Source organism: Anomaloglossus baeobatrachus, chromosome 3, assembly GCF_048569485.1.
Source record: "Anomaloglossus baeobatrachus isolate aAnoBae1 chromosome 3, aAnoBae1.hap1, whole genome shotgun sequence".
In the NCBI taxonomy this organism is placed as follows: domain Eukaryota; kingdom Metazoa; phylum Chordata; class Amphibia; order Anura; family Aromobatidae; genus Anomaloglossus; species Anomaloglossus baeobatrachus.
The window spans coordinates 89,742,547-89,760,216 of record NC_134355.1 but is presented as its reverse complement, the minus strand read 5'-3'; the positions used below and the strand labels follow the sequence as shown (position 1 = coordinate 89,760,216).

General features: G+C 45.7%; 1 protein-coding gene across 1 annotated transcript in view; it reads left to right on the top strand.

The window, feature by feature from the left end:
• The window catches only part of ANKEF1 (ankyrin repeat and EF-hand domain containing 1), a 101,413-nt gene that overhangs the window by 65,618 nt on the left and 18,125 nt on the right, over window positions 1-17,670 (top strand). Inside the window, exon 6 of the mRNA XM_075338071.1 lies at window positions 6,545-7,367. Coding sequence (XP_075194186.1) covers window positions 6,545-7,367 — 823 coding nt within the window. The remainder of the gene's footprint in view (window positions 1-6,544; window positions 7,368-17,670) is intronic.

Sequence of the window (17,670 nt, the reverse complement as noted above, 5' to 3'; positions counted from 1 at the left end):
GACAACAATCAGTCGTACACTGCACAAATCTGGCCTTTATGGAAGAGTGGCAACAAGAAAGCCATTTCTCAAAGCTATCCATAAAAAGTGTTGTTTAAAGTTTGCCACAAGCCACCTGGGAGACACACCAAACATGTGGAAGAAGGTGGTCTGGTTAGAAGAAACCAAAATCGAACTTTTGGGCACAATGTCATACGATATGTTTGGCGCAAAACCAACACACCATCCCCACTGTCAACCATGGTGGTGGCAGCATCATGGTTTGGGCCTGCTTTTCTTCAGTAGGGACAGGGAAGATGGTTAAAATTGATGGGAAGATGGATGGAGTCAAATACAGGACCATTCTTGAAGAAAACCTGTTGGAGTCTGCAAAAGACCTGAGACTGGGACGGAGATTTGTCTTCCAACAAGACAATGATCCCAAACATAAAGCAAAATCTACAATGGAATGGTTCACAAATAAACGTATCCAGGTGTTAGAATGGCCAACTCAAAGTCCAGACCTGAATCCAATCGAGAATCTGTGGAAAGAGCTGAAAACTGCTGTTCACAAACGCTCTCCATCCAACCTCACTCAGCTCCAGCTGTTTACAAAGAAGAATGGGTGAGAATTTCAGTCTCTCAATGTGCAAAACTGATAGACATATACCCCAAGCGACTTGCAGCTGTAATCGCAGCAAAAGGTGGCGCTACAAAGTATTAACTTAAAAGAGATGAATAATATTGCACGCCCCACTTTTCAGTTTATTATTTTTTAGAAAAGTTTAAAATAAGCAATAAATGTCATTCAACCTCACAATTATGTCCCACTTGTTGTTGATTCTTAACCATAACATTAACATTTTTTATCTTTACGTTTGAAGTCTGAAATGTGGGAAAAGATTGAAAAATTCAAAGGGGTCGAATAGTTTTGCAAGTCACTGTATATTTCTTCCTAGTGGCATTAGATCAAAGTATGAATTTTGCATGTGAAGATCATGTCTTTTTCTCCAGATATGTTATCAAACTAATCACAGCACAGCTTTCATTTTGCCAGAGCAGATTAAAAATATGAATGCTGATCTCTTTTATTTTAGAATACAATAAAAAGTTGACCGCACTCTCCAGTTTTCATGCAAAATTGTGAATTTAGTAAAGTAGACATATGGTGGACAGTAGAAGGCAAGGGGATTAGCGACAACTTTTGATAAATTATACCCTGAAAGGGTACAATCAGAGGAAGTTTAACCCCTTCACGACCTTTGACGGATCTAGCCGTCATGGTGCCCTGGTACTTAAAGACCCATGACGGCTAGATCCGTCATGGCGGAATCGCGGCACCAGAGCACCGGGCACCGCGATCGGTTTTAAAAAACTGTAGATTCGGGAAGGAGAGGACTTGTACCTGACCTCAGGAGGGGTGGTGTCTCCTTCCCGGACCTACGGAGGCTGTGATTGGCTGAACGGCGTTCGTCAGCCAATCACAGCCAGTGTTATGTTTCAGCCATTGAAAATGGCTGAAGCATTGAAATCCAGCTATGTCAGTGCAGCTGCAGCACTGGCCATTGGCTGGAGCTCAGTGAGCTTTACTGCACCCGCCCCCAGCTCTGATTGGAGAGATCGGCCTTGTGACCGATTTCTCCAAGCAGCACCGTGCCTCTGGAACCGGGTGAGCTTGCTGTAGGAGATCGCTCTCCTTAGCTTCTCCCTCCGTGGAATCTGAGGAGAGCGATCCCTGCAGGCGCCCATCTGTGAGTCACAGCCCCCGATCCACCGCTGCCCTGCTCCATGTGCTTCGCCCCTGCTCTCCCACTGCGCCCCTGCATGTGACGCCGCTACTCAGCAGTAAGAGCAAGCGGCGTCAGATGCAGGGGGTGGCGCAGCAGGAGGAGAGCGTCACGGCGGCCGCTGCACTCTCCCCATCAGCCGCTCCACCGCCCCAGCATCTGCCGTCCCCTCTCCCCATCAGTCACTGCTGTCTCCCCATCAGCCGCTCCACCGCCCCAGCATCTGCCGTCCCCTCTCCCCATCAGTCACTGCTGTCTCCCCATCAGCCGCTCCACCGCCCCAGCATCTGCCGTCCCCTCTCCCCATCAGTCACTGCTGTCGCCCCATCTGCTGCTCACCGCCCAGCATCTGCCGTCCCCTCTCCCCATCAGTCACTGCTGTCGCCCCATCTGCTGCTCCACCGCCCAGCATCTGCCGTCCCCTCTCCCCATCAGTCACTGCTGTCTCCCCATCAGCCGCTCCACCGCCCCAGCATCTGCCGTCCCCTCTCCCCATCAGTCACTGCTGTCGCCCCATCTGCTGCTCACCGCCCAGCATCTGCCGTCCCCTCTCCCCATCAGTCACTGCTGTCGCCCCATCTGCTGCTCCACCGCCCAGCATCTGCCGTCCCCTCTCCCCATCAGTCACTGCTGTCGCCCCATCTGCTGCTCCACCGCCGCAGCATCTGCCGTCCCCTCTCCCCATCAGTCACTGCTGTCGCCCCATCTGCTGCTCCACCGCCCAGCATCTGCCGTCCCCTCTCCCCATCAGTCACTGCTGTCGCCCCATCTGCTGCTCCACCGCCCCAGCATCTGCCGCTCCCCTCCCCATCAGTCACTGCTCTCGCCCCATCTGCTGCTCCACCGCCCCAGCATCTGCCGCTCCCCTCTCCCCATCAGTCACTGCTCTCGCCCCATCTGCTGCTCCACCGCCCAGCATCTGCCGCTCCCCTCTCCCCATCAGTCACTGCTCTCTCCCCATCTGCCGCTCCACCGCCCCAGCATCTGCCGCTCCCCTCTCCCCATCAGTCACTGCTCTCTCCCCATCTGCCGCTCCACCGCCCCAGCATCTGCCGCTCCACCGCCCCTGCATCAGCCACCTCACTCCCCCATCAGCCTCTGCGCCCCTGCATCTGCCACCTCATTCCCCAATCAGCCTCTGCGCCCTTGCATCTGCCACCTCACTCCCCCATCAGCCTCTGCCCCCTCCCTTATCTGCTGCCTGCTCTCTCTCATCCCCTTAATCCTCTGCCCCCTCTTCCCCCCTCCCGGATCTGCTGCAATCCTGCTGCCTAGATCCATTCTGTAAGGTAGCTATCCCCAATCTCACCTCCCACTCCCCTTCCACCCTTCCCCTCGCCCCCCCCTTCCTCCGCCACTCCTGCATCCATTGTGCCCGCACCCATCCTCAACCGCTCCTCCATCCGCCACGCCCTCCCATCCTCCGACGTGCCCCCTCACCAATCCTCCGCCGTGGCCCCTCACCCATCCTCCGCCGCTCCTGCATCCGTTGCGCCCTCTTCTATCCTCCATCCATCTTTTTTCCATCCCACCTAGTCCCCCCCTTTTTGCAGTACATCTGTGCGTTCGTCCTAATTTTTTTTTCTGTAAACTAAGAAAGAAATACAAATAAACTTAGTTTAGGGCCAGTAAAATTATACTGTAGTAATCATCAACTACAGTATTTTTTACTGAATATTGTAAGGGTCAGCCCAGTGCCACACATGAGAGCGATGCTCGAGTCTCACACCGCATCATCCGGCACGGTCGCTCTCTTCCAGACAGGAGTGTGCGGCTGTGTCGGGTGATGCGATGCGAGATTTGTGCATTGCTCTCACGTGTGGCACTTGCCTTAGTGTCAGTTGCAGGTGCATATATATTTTTTTTTTTACTGACGTCTCTATTTTTTATTATGCCAAACTAATATTTCTTTGTATTGGGGGGGGGGGGGGTCTAGTTTCCAACATGGGGTCACATGTGGGGGAGCTCCACTGTTTGGGCATATCAGTTGGATCTCCAAACGCGACATGGTGCGGCTAACGATTCCAGCTAATTTTCCATTTAAAAAGTCAAATGACGCTCCTTCCCTCTGGAGTTCTGCCGTGCGCCCAAACAGTGTTTTTCTGCCACATATGAGGTATCAGCGTACTCAGAACAAATTGCCCAACAAATTTTGCAGTCCACTTTATCCTGTTACCCCTGTACAAATTAAAAAATGGAGCCTAAAATAACATTTTGTGGGAAAAAAAAGTACTTTTTTGTTTTTATGCCTCAATGTATGAAGCACGTGAGGGTTCAAAGTGCTCATTACCCATGTAGATTTATGCCATGGGGGTTTAGTTTCCAAAATGAGGTCACTTGTGGGGGAGCTCCATTGTTTAGGCACCTCAGGGGGTCTCCAAACGCAACATGGCGTACGCTAATAATTCCAACCAATTTTGCTGTGAAATGGCGCTCCTTCTCTTCTGAGCCACGCTGTGTGCCCAGACAATTACTTTCCACCACATATGAGGTACCTGTGTACTCAGGAGAAATTGCACAATACATTGTATGGTGCATTTTTTCCTGATACCCTTGTGGAAAAAAAAGCTACCTGGTTGAAATAACAATTTCATGGTAAAAAAAAAATATATATATTTTCACGGCTGAACGTTCTTAACTTTTGTGAAGCCTCCAGGGGTTCAAAGTATTCAGTAAACATCTAGATAAATTCAATGAGGGGTCTAGTTTCCAAAATGGGGTCACTTGTGGGGGAGCTCCATTGTTTAGGCACCTCAGGGGGTCTCCAAACACAACATGGCATCCACTAACGATTCCAGACAATTTTGCGTTTGAAAAGTCAATTGTCGCACCTTGCCTTCCGAGCCCTGCTGTGCGCCCAAACATTTGATTTCCACCACATATGAGGTATCTGTGTACTCAGGAGAAAATGCACAATACATTTTATGTTGCAATTTTTCCTGATACCCTTGTGAAAAAAAAAGCTACCTGGTTGAAGTAACAATTTCGTGGTAATTTTTTTTTTTTTTTTATTTTCATTGCTCAAAGTTATTAACTTTTGTGAAGCCCCCAGAGGTTCAAAGTGCTCAATAAACATCTAGATAAATTCCATGAGGGGTCTAGTTTCCAAAATGGGGTCACTTGTGGGGGAGCTCCATTGTTTAGGAACCTCAGGGGGTCTCCAAACGCAACATCACATCTGCTAATTATTCCAGACAATTTTGCTTTCAAAAATTCAAATGATGCTCCTCTTCCGAGCCTTGCCGTGCGCCAAAACAATTGATTTCCCCCACATATGAGATATCGGTGTACTCAGGAGAAATTGCACAATTAAGTTTATGGTGCATTTTTCCTGATACCCTTGTGAAAATGCTAAATTTTATGGCTAAAGTAACATTTTTGTGTAAAAAAGTAAAATTTTCATTTTTTCCTTCCACATTGCTTTGGTTGCTGTAAAGCTCCTAAAGGGTTAATAAACTTCTTAGATGTGGTTTTGAGCAGTGTGAGGAGTGCAGATTTTAGAATGGGGTCACTTTTGGGTATTTTCTGTCACCTCGGCCTCTCAAAGTCACTCCAAATGTGATGTGGTACCTAAAATATTTTTTTTGTAAATTTTGTTGGAAAAATGAAAAATTGCTGATGAACTTTGACCCCTTCTAACTTCCTAACGGAAAAAAAATTTGTTTCGAAAATTGCGCTGGTGTAAAGTAGACAAGTGGGAAATGTTACGTAGTAACTATTTTGTGTGACATATCTCACAGATTTATGGGCATAAAATTTCAAATTTTGAAAATTGCGAAATTTTCAAAATGTTCGCCAAATTTCCAAACTTTTCACACATAAACGCAAAAAATATCGGCCTAAATTTACCATTGACATGAAGTACAATATGTCACGAAAAAACAATCTCAGAATCGCCAGGATCCGTTGAAGCGTTCCAGAGTTATAACCTGTCAAAGTGACACTGGTCAGAATTGCAAAAAATGGCCGGGTCTTTAAGGTGAAAACAGGCTGGGGGCTGAAGGGGTTAAAGTCACTTTTTTGGAGCGTTTGCTTTTATTCTTATGCTGAGAAAAAAGCTGTGGGGACAAACAAGTGCAATAAGGCGTTATCCAGATCACAGTGTAGATGGGAAAAATATTAAAATTCTCAGTCCTCAGTGGTTAATACCTTTCATCTATTCAGCTAGCTGTTGAAAGGTATCAACCACTGAGGATTCTCAGATTGTAATATTTTTCACACAACACTAATAGAGTTTCAGAATGAGCACAGCATTTACAAAATACAGATTTGTTATTTTGAATGTGCCTCCACTTTTGTGAAAAACTTTCCAAATTTTGCAGCATTTTTTCACAAATTGTTACATCTATCTTTAGACATATATTCAGTGTTTAAACTTCTGTTTATGCTTTACTATAACGGGACATGGGTTTATGAGGAGTGACATGGCTTGCCTGGAAATGAGCATGGCTTAAAAAGTAACAGCATGGTCCAATTTGTTCCAAAATTTAGGTGTAAAAAAGTGGTGAAAAGAAAGCTAACCAAGAGGTGATGTGAAGTTAGAGAAAAGTGAGCCATATTTATAATCCAGCTCAAGCTACCTTGATCATTTTGGCACATTTTCAGTCTTTCTAATCTACGTTTACACTCAATCGCTAAATTTAGGACAGGAGTAATTATGATAGAGGAACATTTCATCTACAGAGTTTAAGCTTTTGATATCCAATATTCATGTATAATAAAAAAATAAAACTAACATTGAAAATTTGCTCATAAATCATTAATTATATTTTTAACAGGTTGTGATCCTACTTGGAAAAATATTAAAACTTTAACACCTAAAGCCATTGCCAAAGAAGGTGGATTCAAAGCTGCCATGAAGGAACTAGGAAAAGCAATGCGTCTATTTAAAAAATACTCCAAGCCAAGTGTAAAAAATCCCAACCCATCATGGGCCATTACATTACACGATTGGTCATTTGAGCACCAGTTGGCTCTTCGAGAATCTTTTGCCACCTTGGACAAAGGTGAAGAAACTATCTCTAAGGCAGATTTTGTTGAAGTCCTTACAAAGAATGGGGCTCCAGTGACCACAGAACAAATGGAGAATATTGTTCACCTTCACGAAAAAGGTAGAAGTGGGAACATCATTCTGGAGGAGTTTTTGAAGGGGTCCAAGTACCTACAAAAAGCTTTTTTACTATCTTCCTATGGACCAAAAAAGAAAAAAGGAAAGAAAGGGAAGAAAGGGAAAAAAGGGAAGCGTACATTACCTATGCCAATATGTACAATGCCAAGTCACCTAATCTCCCGCAGAGAAGATGGTGGACCACCTAATTTTATGATTAAATCTTTCCATAATGTTACTGATGTCAACCGATTTGATTCTGATCACCCACCCCAAAACCCACTGACGGATGATACTGGCTGGTATATTGATGACCTGGAAAACGCGTATACTCATATAAACTTTGCTGCAAAATCCGGAGACTTTGAGTCCCTGAAGAGAGCCTTTGAAGAGGGTGTATCAGTGAATGTGAAAGATATCTTTTATAAAACCCCCCTAATATCTGCATGTGCTTACGGGAATATGGATGCTGTCAAATTCCTTCTAGAAAAAGGGTAAGATTTCTGTTCTTTTAAGCTAATGAAAATAAAAAAAACCCACAAGAGATTAGTGAATTAATTTTATAGAATAATAACAACAATAATCTTTATTTCTATAGCACAACATATTCTGCACCGCTTTACAAATCAGAGGTTCATATACAATCAAGTAAAGGCCCCTTTACACACTGCAACATCGCTAACGACATTGCTGTAACGTCACTGGTTTTGTGACAATAGCGACCTCCCCAGCGACATTGCAGTGTGTGAAATGCATCAGCGACCTGGCCCCCACTGTGAGGTCGCTGATCGCTACAAATCTTTCAGGACCATTTTTTGGTCCTTTGTTTCCCGCTGTACAGCATGCATTGGTGTGTTTGACACCGTTACAACGACTTCGTTAGCGGCTTCCCTTTCAAATAGCTGCTTTGACACATCCCCAATGACCAGCTAGGTCGTTCTGCAGGTCCTTATCGCTGCTGCGTCGTTGGCCAGGTATGCCTGTTTGACAGCTCACCAGCGACTCACCAGAGACTTTGTAGCGATCCCGGCCAGGTTGGGATCGCTGGTGGGATCGCTAGAAAGTCTCAGTGTGTAAAATGGCCTTAACAGTTGAAAATACAATAATTAGGGCAAAAATAAAGACTTCCCTTACAATCTACAATGAGGTGGGGGGAGGATAAGGTACAAGTGCTTATTTACAATGACAATCCAGTCATCTCAATGAAATGGGGGATAGATAAAGGCTGCATGAGCCGTCACCAGCCAATCTTTGTGATGCCTTTGGGTGCAATGAAGTTTGATGGATAGTTATGTGCTGAGATATAGTGGAGGAACTAGGTAAATTGAATTCGATTAGGGAGTATGATAGGCCATCCTAAAAAGATGTGTTTTTAGGGAGCGTCTGAAGCTGAGTAAGTTGTAGTTCATCCTAGTTTCTTGGGGTAGAGTATTCCAGAGGATTTGTGCAGCTCGGGACAAGTCTTAAAGCTGGGAGTGGAAGGTTCGGATTAGTGTGGAGATTAGTCGAAAGTCATTATGATATAATTATAATGTCTTCCAGGTATCTTATTGACACGCCCACGGGGTCGGGGGCTACTCGTCACCGGGCCGCGGTGCTTCTCCTGGGTCCCCACGCTGGCCTTGCCCGGTTCCGTGACCCCAGCGGTGTCAATAAAGCTAGGGACGGGGATGTTGGGCGTAGTTGATCGTGATGCCACCTGTGGTGTGCGGCCAATAAGCTGCCGCTGCGGGAAGTCGCTCTTTGCTGGGGTGGATCGTGACACAGCTCGGGTGTTACAGCTCTCCACAGGTAGAGCTAGGTGCCCCAGGGAGGATGAAAGGGGTAGTAGTAGTCACCTATGACAAAGGGGCGCGATGTTGGAAGTGTCGGCAGTAACGGGACGATACAGAGGTTCAAGGTCTTTACTCACTGGAAGCACTTTGCCGTTGGAGCACCGAGCTACGCTGAGATGGGCTTCAGCCGAACCCGGATACTTCGGAGGTCGAGACCGATGTTTCCCTCGGCGCGTCTCCTTTCGTCGGTGTCCCTCCACCTCCAGCTCCTGGGCCGTGGAATGGGTCACGGGTGCCTTCTGCATTCCCCGCGAACCCTGGGATCCCCCTTCTTTCCTATGAACCCGGGTCGAGCCTCCAACGCCAGACCACGGGTCCTGATCTCTGTGTCTTTGCTTATCTTTTTCTGAGTGCGAATTGGTACTTGCTGCGTCTGGAACCGACTGACTAATGTGAGAGATGGCTCCCAACTACCCCTCTTGGTGCCCCGCCTCCCGGGTTCCTGAACTAGTGGGCGAAAGGTCCCATACTTCGTGATGACCACCCCAGAACCTACCCTAGCCCAGTCCCAATGGAAGAGGTCCCGTGTTATGTGTTGGTTGGTGTGTTGTTGGTGGTTTACCGGTGATGACCTCCTCCGTATCCAAGATGAATACTGCACCTCTGGTGAGGTGCTGTACCCTGTGGTGCCTGAAGCCGCTGGGGCGCCACATTATCACATAGTATAGCACAACCAATCAGGAGGAACTATCATAGCCAGTATTAAAGCCTAGCTAGGGAACGCAACAGCCATTTTGTGGTGAATCTGAATGAAAGAACCTCACAACTTTGCAACAAATAAAGTTAAAGAAAATCATAAAACAGTAAATAATCATTACAGTAAAAAACAGTAACCATTCGTCCTTTTGTAGCCATATGTGTTAAGGTCACTTTGACATTACTGAGGCTACGTTTGCATTCAAGAGCACAGAAGTGGTTGGAAACAGTCGTAAGAGACCTCTTACTGTAATACACATCTTTTCAGGGCAATTGAAGGCTTTGCAATGAATTGATTTGTTGTAAATCAGATTAACAAATAATTTCCGCACAGCTAACAAATTTTAATAGAATTCGCTTTTCACCATTTTGATTTATTCATATCTGTCAGCTACATGATAGATATTTGTACAAAAGAAACTAACATGACTGTATTTAGGAATATGTTAATTAAAGGGGTTGTCTAGAATTTTATTAAAATTATATTAGAATTTATTTTTCCAAAACAAGCACGATCCTAGACAACAAGATCTGCTTGGCATTGTAGCCTATCCACATTTACTTGAATATAGATGAGTTGCAGTACCAGACACAAAAATGGTGCCGCCTCTGGAACAAAAATGCCCAAGTAGTTGCAGATCAAGGTGTGAGAGGAAACCTTACTTTATTTGACAATACATTTCGGAGTTGATCCTTCATCACATACCTGTGTTTGATTAGTAGGTCTTATGTGATGTCATGTGTGTGTTATGCTACAATGATGACATGTCGTTGGGTCTACTAATCAGAAGTGGCACCGGGGATGCCGCCAGGTAGGAGAAGGTTCACACTGCTCTGGTTTGGTGTTGACTGATTACCAACGTGGCTACTGGGCCAGGGTCCATATAATCTTATTTTGCTCAACTGTGGCCCAAAAAAATGAATATTTATCTGCACGTAATAGGCTGATCCGGACTATTTTAGTAATATGTACTGTTAAGCCAATGTATACAACAGCCACAGACATCAGGCTGAGAGCACAAAATGTAGTAGAAACTGCAAATGACCATCATGGGGACTGTACAGGGTTAAAAAAAGTGGCATTTTTCTTTCTCAAACAGTACCACACCTGCCCATTGGTTGTGGCTAGTATTACAGTTCGACTGTATTAAAGTAAATTGAGTTGCAGTACCACACACAACCTTTAGACAAGAGTAGAGCTGTTTTTTGGAAGATAGCTGGTTTCCTGGTGTCTGGGAGTGGGGGTGTACGCTTCATTGATTTTCAATTTGCATGTAGAGCATGGTTGCTCTACTGGCCCGAACTCTGCCCTTTCTAATGCTTCTATACGAGGCAGCTTTGCATCAGAGGGGCACTGTGTTGCTTAGAAAATCGGCCACTGTTGATGGACTGCAGCGGTGCCTGGTAACCAAGGCAATCAGCAGCACAGAATAGAATTTAAAACCTGTTCTTGACAATGGGGAAGATATATTATAACAAGTAAATTGTAAAGTTGCTTGTTTTTTTTGCCAAAATACAAAACACTTTTCATTTCAGAAAATCAATGCAAAGCTACACTGCAGACACATCATGTGAAGCCAGCATAGGGGTAACGTTGATCCTACTGAGAACTAGGGTATCTTCTCTAATATCTTCTCTATACCATTCATTCACAACAGTCATATTTTGAATCTAATATTATGAGATCAATATATTGGGGGACACAGACAGATAAGGGTCCCTGTGCAAGAGAAATATATGGACTCTTTGTAGCCATTCTTGGGTGTTTTTAGCTGTGTGTTTTGGGTCATTATCCTGTTACAAGACCCATGACCTGAGACAGACCAAGCTTTCTGACACTGGGCAGCACATTTCTCTCTAGAATCCCTTGATAGTCTTGAGATTTCATTGTACCCTGCACAGATTCAAGACACCCTTGTCAAGACCTCACCTCCAGTGGATTCAGGGGAGACACCGAGTTTCCAAGGTTAGAATGAACCCACTGGACCACAGGGGGAATCTGGACTTTCCCTTTAGCAGATGGAGGGCTTGACTAAGCGCCCGCCACATGGCGGGACGGCAGGTGCCACTCCCAGGGCAAGAGACTGGGACTGTGGCAGCTGAGCGGGCCAGGGTGACAGCCAGACTGGGGAAGCAGAACACAGAGCAGGGACCTGAACAGGAACGAGTAAGGTAAGTACGAGCAAACATCAGCCACAAGAGACCAGGAGTTGGACGTCAGGCATGCGTCCACAGGCATTGATCATGGACATCGGGTCAGGCTCCAGACATTGAGCAGAAGTCATCAAACACCAGACATTGGGTAAGGCTCCAGACATCGAGCAGAGGTCATCAGACACTGGACATCGAGTACAGCAAGAACGGACTGCAACAAGGAAGTGCAGGCGCGGGCATGGACTACAGGAGACTTCAGGTTAAATAAAACATGGCTTTATTCACAGGCCACGGAAGGACTTCGGATACATCACACAGCATAACACAGCAGGATATCAGGGTAGATCACAGCAGGATATCAAGGTACATCACACAGCATGATATCAGGGTACATCACATGGCAGGAACACAAAAACAGGACAAAGGAATAGGCTGGAGTCCAGGGGGATTGCCAGTATACTGGACTCAGGATCAGAAGACACCAGCCCTTCAGAAACACAGGACCAGGCAGGAGTCCAGGGGGATTGCCAGTATACTGGACTCAGGAGCAAAAGACCCCAACCCTTCAGGAACACATACAAAAACACAAACAAAATGATACAAAATGCTCTCCACCTCCTATCAGGGGGAGTAGCCTTAAATAGCTGGTGCCTCCCAGCAATAGGCTCGGAACACCTTAGCAAGGTGTGCACATCTCCTTATAAAAGATGAGGAAGTGTGTCCCTAGGCTGGAGAGCAGGAAACCCCATACAACATGTGAAGAGCCTGCAGCCTAGGTGGAAGTAGAGCCGACCACCTCACATGGGCATTCACTGACAAACACAGCCTGGGACTGCACTTATACGCGGCGGCAGAGAAGAGGGAAGCAGGTACACTGCACAAGGTACAGAAGTACGCCGACATCTCTAGTATGCCGGCATGACAACTCTGTGCCTGATGCAGCAAAGCATCCCCAGAACATAACCGAGCTTCCTTCTTGTTGCACAGTATGGACAGTATTCTTTTCTTGATATGCTTAATTTTTCCATCTGTGAACATAGAGCTGATGTTCCTTGCCAAAAAGTTAAATTTTTGTCTCATCTGTCCATAGGACATTCTCCCAGAAGCTTTGTGGCTTGTCAACATGTAGTTTGGCAAAATCCAGTGTCTTTTTTATGATTTTTTTTTTCAACAATGGTGTCCTCCTTGGTCGTCTCCCATGAAATCCACTTTGGCTCAAACAACGACGGATGGTGCTATCTAACACAGATGTTTCTTGAGCTTGAAGTTCACCTTTAATCTCCTTAGACGTTTTTCTGGGCTCTTTTGTTACCATTCGTATTATCCATCTCTTTCATTTGTCATCAATTTTCCTCCTGCAGCCAGGTCCAGGGATATTGGCTACAGTCCCATGGACCTTACATTTCTGAATAATATGTGCAACGGTAGTCACAGGAACATCAAGCTGCTTGGAGATGGTCTTCTAACCTTTACCTTTAACATGCTTGTCTATAATTTTCTTTCTGATCTCCTGAGACAACTCTTTCCTTTGCTTCCTCCGGTCCATATTGAGTGTGGTACACATCATGTCACCAAACAGCACAGTAAGTGTCTGTAGCCCTATATACAGGCCCACTGACTGATTACAAGATTATAGACACCTGTGATGCTAGTTAGTGAACATACCTTGATTTAACATGTTCCTTTTGTCACATTATTTTCAGGGGTACCATCATTTTTGTCCAGGCCTGTTTCATGAATTTTATTTTTTTTTAATTCTGTGGAAGCAGAAAAGCAATGTCTGACTGTCATTTGTTCATTTTCATAGATTTTTTTTATTTATTATTACTTTTGTCAGATTCAAGTTATTTCTGTGACCATTGTGGGTTTTTCTTTCATTAAACGAGGGGTACCAACAATCTTGACCATGTGTATATATATATATATATATATATATATATATATATATATATATATATATATATAGTTAGGTCCAGAAATATTTGGACAGTGACACAATTTTCGCGAGTTGGGTTCTGCATGCCACCACATTGGATTTGAAATGAAATCTCTACAACAGAATTCAAGTGCAGATTGTAACGTTTAATTTGAAGGTTTGAACAAAAATATCTGATAGAAATTGTAGGAATTGTACACATTTCTTTACAAACACTCCACATTTTAGGAGGTCAAAAGTAATTGGACAAATAAACCAAACCCAAACAAAATATTTTTATTTTCAATATTTTGTTGCGAATCCTTTGGAGGCAATCACTGCCTTAAGTCTGGAACCCATGGACATCACCAAACGCTGGGTTTCCTCCTTCTTAATGCTTTGCCAGGCCTTTACAGCCGCAGCCTTCAGGTCTTGCTTGTTTGTGGGTCTTTCCGTCTTAAGTCTGGATTTGAGCAAGTGAAATGCATGCTCAATTGGGTTAAGATCTGGTGATTGACTTGGCCATTGCAGAATGTTCCACTTATTTGCACTCATGAACTCCTGGGTAGCTTTGGCTGTATGCTTGGGGTCATTGTCCATCTGTACTATGAAGCGCCGTCCGATCAACTTTGCGGCATTTGGCTGAATCTGGGCTGAAAGTATATCCCGGTACACTTCAGAATTCATCCGGCTACTCTTGTCTGCTGTTATGTCATCAATAAACACAAGTGACCCAGTGCCATTGAAAGCCATGCATGCCCATGCCATCACGTTGCCTCCACCATGTTTTACAGAGGATGTGGTGTGCCTTGGATCATGTGCCGTTCCCTTTCTTCTCCAAACTTTTTTCTTCCCATCATTCTGGTACAGGTTGATCTTGGTCTCATCTGTCCATAGAATACTTTTCCAGAACTGAGCTGGCTTCATGAGGTGTTTTTCAGCAAATTTAACTCTGGCCTGTCTATTTTTGGAATTGATGAATGGTTTGCATCTAGATGTGAACCCTTTGTATTTACTTTCATGGAGTCTTCTCTTTACTGTTGACTTAGAGACAGATACACCTACTTCACTGAGACTGTTCTGGACTTCAGTTGATGTTGTGAACGGGTTCTTCTTCACCAAAGAAAGTATGCGGCGATCATCCACCACTGTTGTCATCCGTGGACGCCCAGGCCTTTTTGAGTTCCCGAGCTCACAAGTCAATTCCTTTTTTCTCAGAATGTACCCGACTGTTGATTTTGCTACTCCAAGCATGTCTGCTATCTCTCTGATGGATTTTTTCTTTTTTTCAGCCTCAGGATGTTCTGCTTCACCTCAATTGAGAGTTCCTTAGACCGCATGTTGTCTGGTCACAGCAACAGCTTCCAAATGCAAAACCACACACCTGTAATCAACCCCAGACCTTTTAACTACTTCATTGATTACAGGTTAATGAGGGAGACGCCTTCAGAGTTAATTGCAGCCCTTAGAGTCCCTTGTCCAATTACTTTTGGTCCCTTGAAAAAGAGGAGGCAATGCATTACAGAGCTATGATTCCTAAACCCTTTCTCCGATTTGGATGTGAAAACTCTCATATTGCAGCTGGGAGTGTGCACTTTCAGCCCATATTATATATATAATTGTATTTCTGAACATGTTTTTGTAAACAGCTAAAATAACAAAACTTGTGTCACTGTCCAAATATTTCTGGACCTAACTGTATATATATATATATGTGTATGTGTACATCTATATACGGTATATAATATCTAAGTATTTGGCAATGGCAGAAATGTGGCATAATTGTGTCCTATTACATATGCTACCAGCAGAGGGCGCACCACTGCTGTGCTGAGTCTGTGGAGCATCATTCATCTGCAGAGCCGCACCTCCCCGGCAGCTGCAGTGTGCAGAAGGGACAGCTCAGCAGCTCATCATTGTTCCTTCAGACTTTCCTCGAGACTTCTGGGTTCTTGCATTTTTCTGCCCTTATACTGAATATATTCAGAGGGTTATTATCATTGTCCCACAAAACAGCACATTCTAGGTTTATAGAACCGTATGTATATGCTTTGCCTTAGGCTAGTTTCATACTTGCGTTGGGCGAAATCCGCTGGGTCCGTTGCTGCGTCGTTTTGACGCATCCGTTATTTTTGTGGTGTCAACGGATGCAACGGATCCGTTATTTCACAGTAATCCGTTAGCTGATTCCTGTGAAATAACGGACCGTTGCATCCGTTTGGCGTCCGTTAGGCGTCCGTCTAACGGAATGCGTCGGCTCTGTTTTTTTTCTTTTTTCATTTTATTCATTCTGAGCATGCGCAGTAGAAATTAGCGGAATCCAGCAGCGGATTCCGTTGTTAAGCACTTAGCAACGGAATCCGCTACCATAGGGAAACATTGAAAATTTTAACGGAAGCAACGGAATCGGCTGGTCGGCATCATTTTGACGCAAGCATTTAACGTTACATTCAGCGTTGCTTCCGCTCGGCGGAAGCAACGGAGCGTCGGCCAACGGGAGCAACGCAGGTACTATTGGCACAATCCGTCATCAATGCAAGTCTATGGGAAACAGCGGAATCCGTTAACGGATTCCGCTGTTTCCCAAGACAGCGGATTGCGCCAAAAACAAAACAACGCAAGTGTGAAAGTACCCTTAAAGAGGTATTTTACTAAGACAATGTGATCACCTCCACAGGAGCATTCCAGTAAGAAATGATCACCGATTTCCAAGATAAGTGATATATTCTGTTAGTCCCCCATTCTGGCAATCGGTTGGTGACTGTGCAGATAGACGGCCAGTAATTGGCAGAACCGGGGATTTCTGTCACTTATTTCAATAGAGTGGCACTAAGCAGGTATGACTGGCACTCCATTCATTCTCCATGAGACTGCCAGAGATGATGCGCTCTGCTCAGCTATTGTACCACCCCTAAGCAGACGAGCTGCTCGGATCCGGGGTTGCTGTAACTCGAGGGTCCCTGGACCCGGGGCTCAGCGTCCACTCAATTGAAAAGGGGATATTTACAGGGAATTAGTTCGTGACATGACGCCACCTGCGGGGTGCGGTAATAAGGGAGTACCGTCGCTGCCGAGGGGAGTACCGGGCAGACGATGTGGGGGCAGCTAGGTGACAGTTAACTCCGCAGGTAGGGAGGCCCCGGGACTCTGCAGGGATGGTGGATGGTGCTGTGCAGGATTGCAGGACAGGCAAGATGCAGGGAGGGGGGCAGTGTACTCACTCAGGTTGTTGTGGTGTTAGATGCAGCCAATAAAGCAGACTCACACACTGTAGTAAACCAAAGTCTCTGGGTACCACTGCACCTGCGGGGAGCCCGTCCAGGTGTCCGCTCCCACCGGTATCACTTTAATCATCTGGAGCCTGCCTCCGTGCACAATTTTAGTTCTTCTTGTGACCCTTTGGCCTGAAGCTGTCAGGGTCCCGCTCCCTATGTGTAGGGGAGCTATGCTCTCGATGGCTGTCACTTGGGATCTCAGTGGGTCGCATAAGCTGGAAAACCCTATCCCCCTCGTTGTGCTGATGCCTTCGATCTCTGAGCTCTTGGGGAAGTTCATAAATAGACTGTCCTCCAGGTTAATTATCAAGGTGCTTCAAGCTTTTCCCTGATCTAGGGTCCTGTACCCCGCTGTGCTTGGTAGCGGTCCAGTTACTGGACTTTCTGGTGCCGACCGTTCTCCAAAACTAAGTCAGGGCACCCCTTTCCAATACCCTGCGACCGGGTCTCCAACTACTCTGGTCCCGGACCACTGTCTGCAACGTAACCTAGGTCATTCCAGGGAGCTACAACTCCCAGCTCCTCACTCTTGGAGGGCTACTACTCAACTCCAAACTCAAACTGATTTCCTTCCCTCTCACCAGTTTGCCTGACCCCTAGGTGGGTGGCCCTTTTCCAGCTAGACCAACCCACTGGTGTGTCTGACATGGTCATGATGTGAGGTGTGGTTGGGATTTGTGGTGCTGATCGGAGTGATACCAGTTTTCAGGAACCTGGAACAATGGGGGGGGTAGATCCTGCATCATAGAAAGAGAGGATGCAGTCCCCTGTGGCACCCTGATATAGTCAGGGGCGTCACACTATCACCGGCAGTGCCATAGAGAATGAATGGGGTAGCAGTCAAGCATGTGCTCTGCAGCTCCATGGAGTACAGAGGTGCCCCGTTTTGGCAATCATTTGGGGACTTAGCAATCAGACCCCC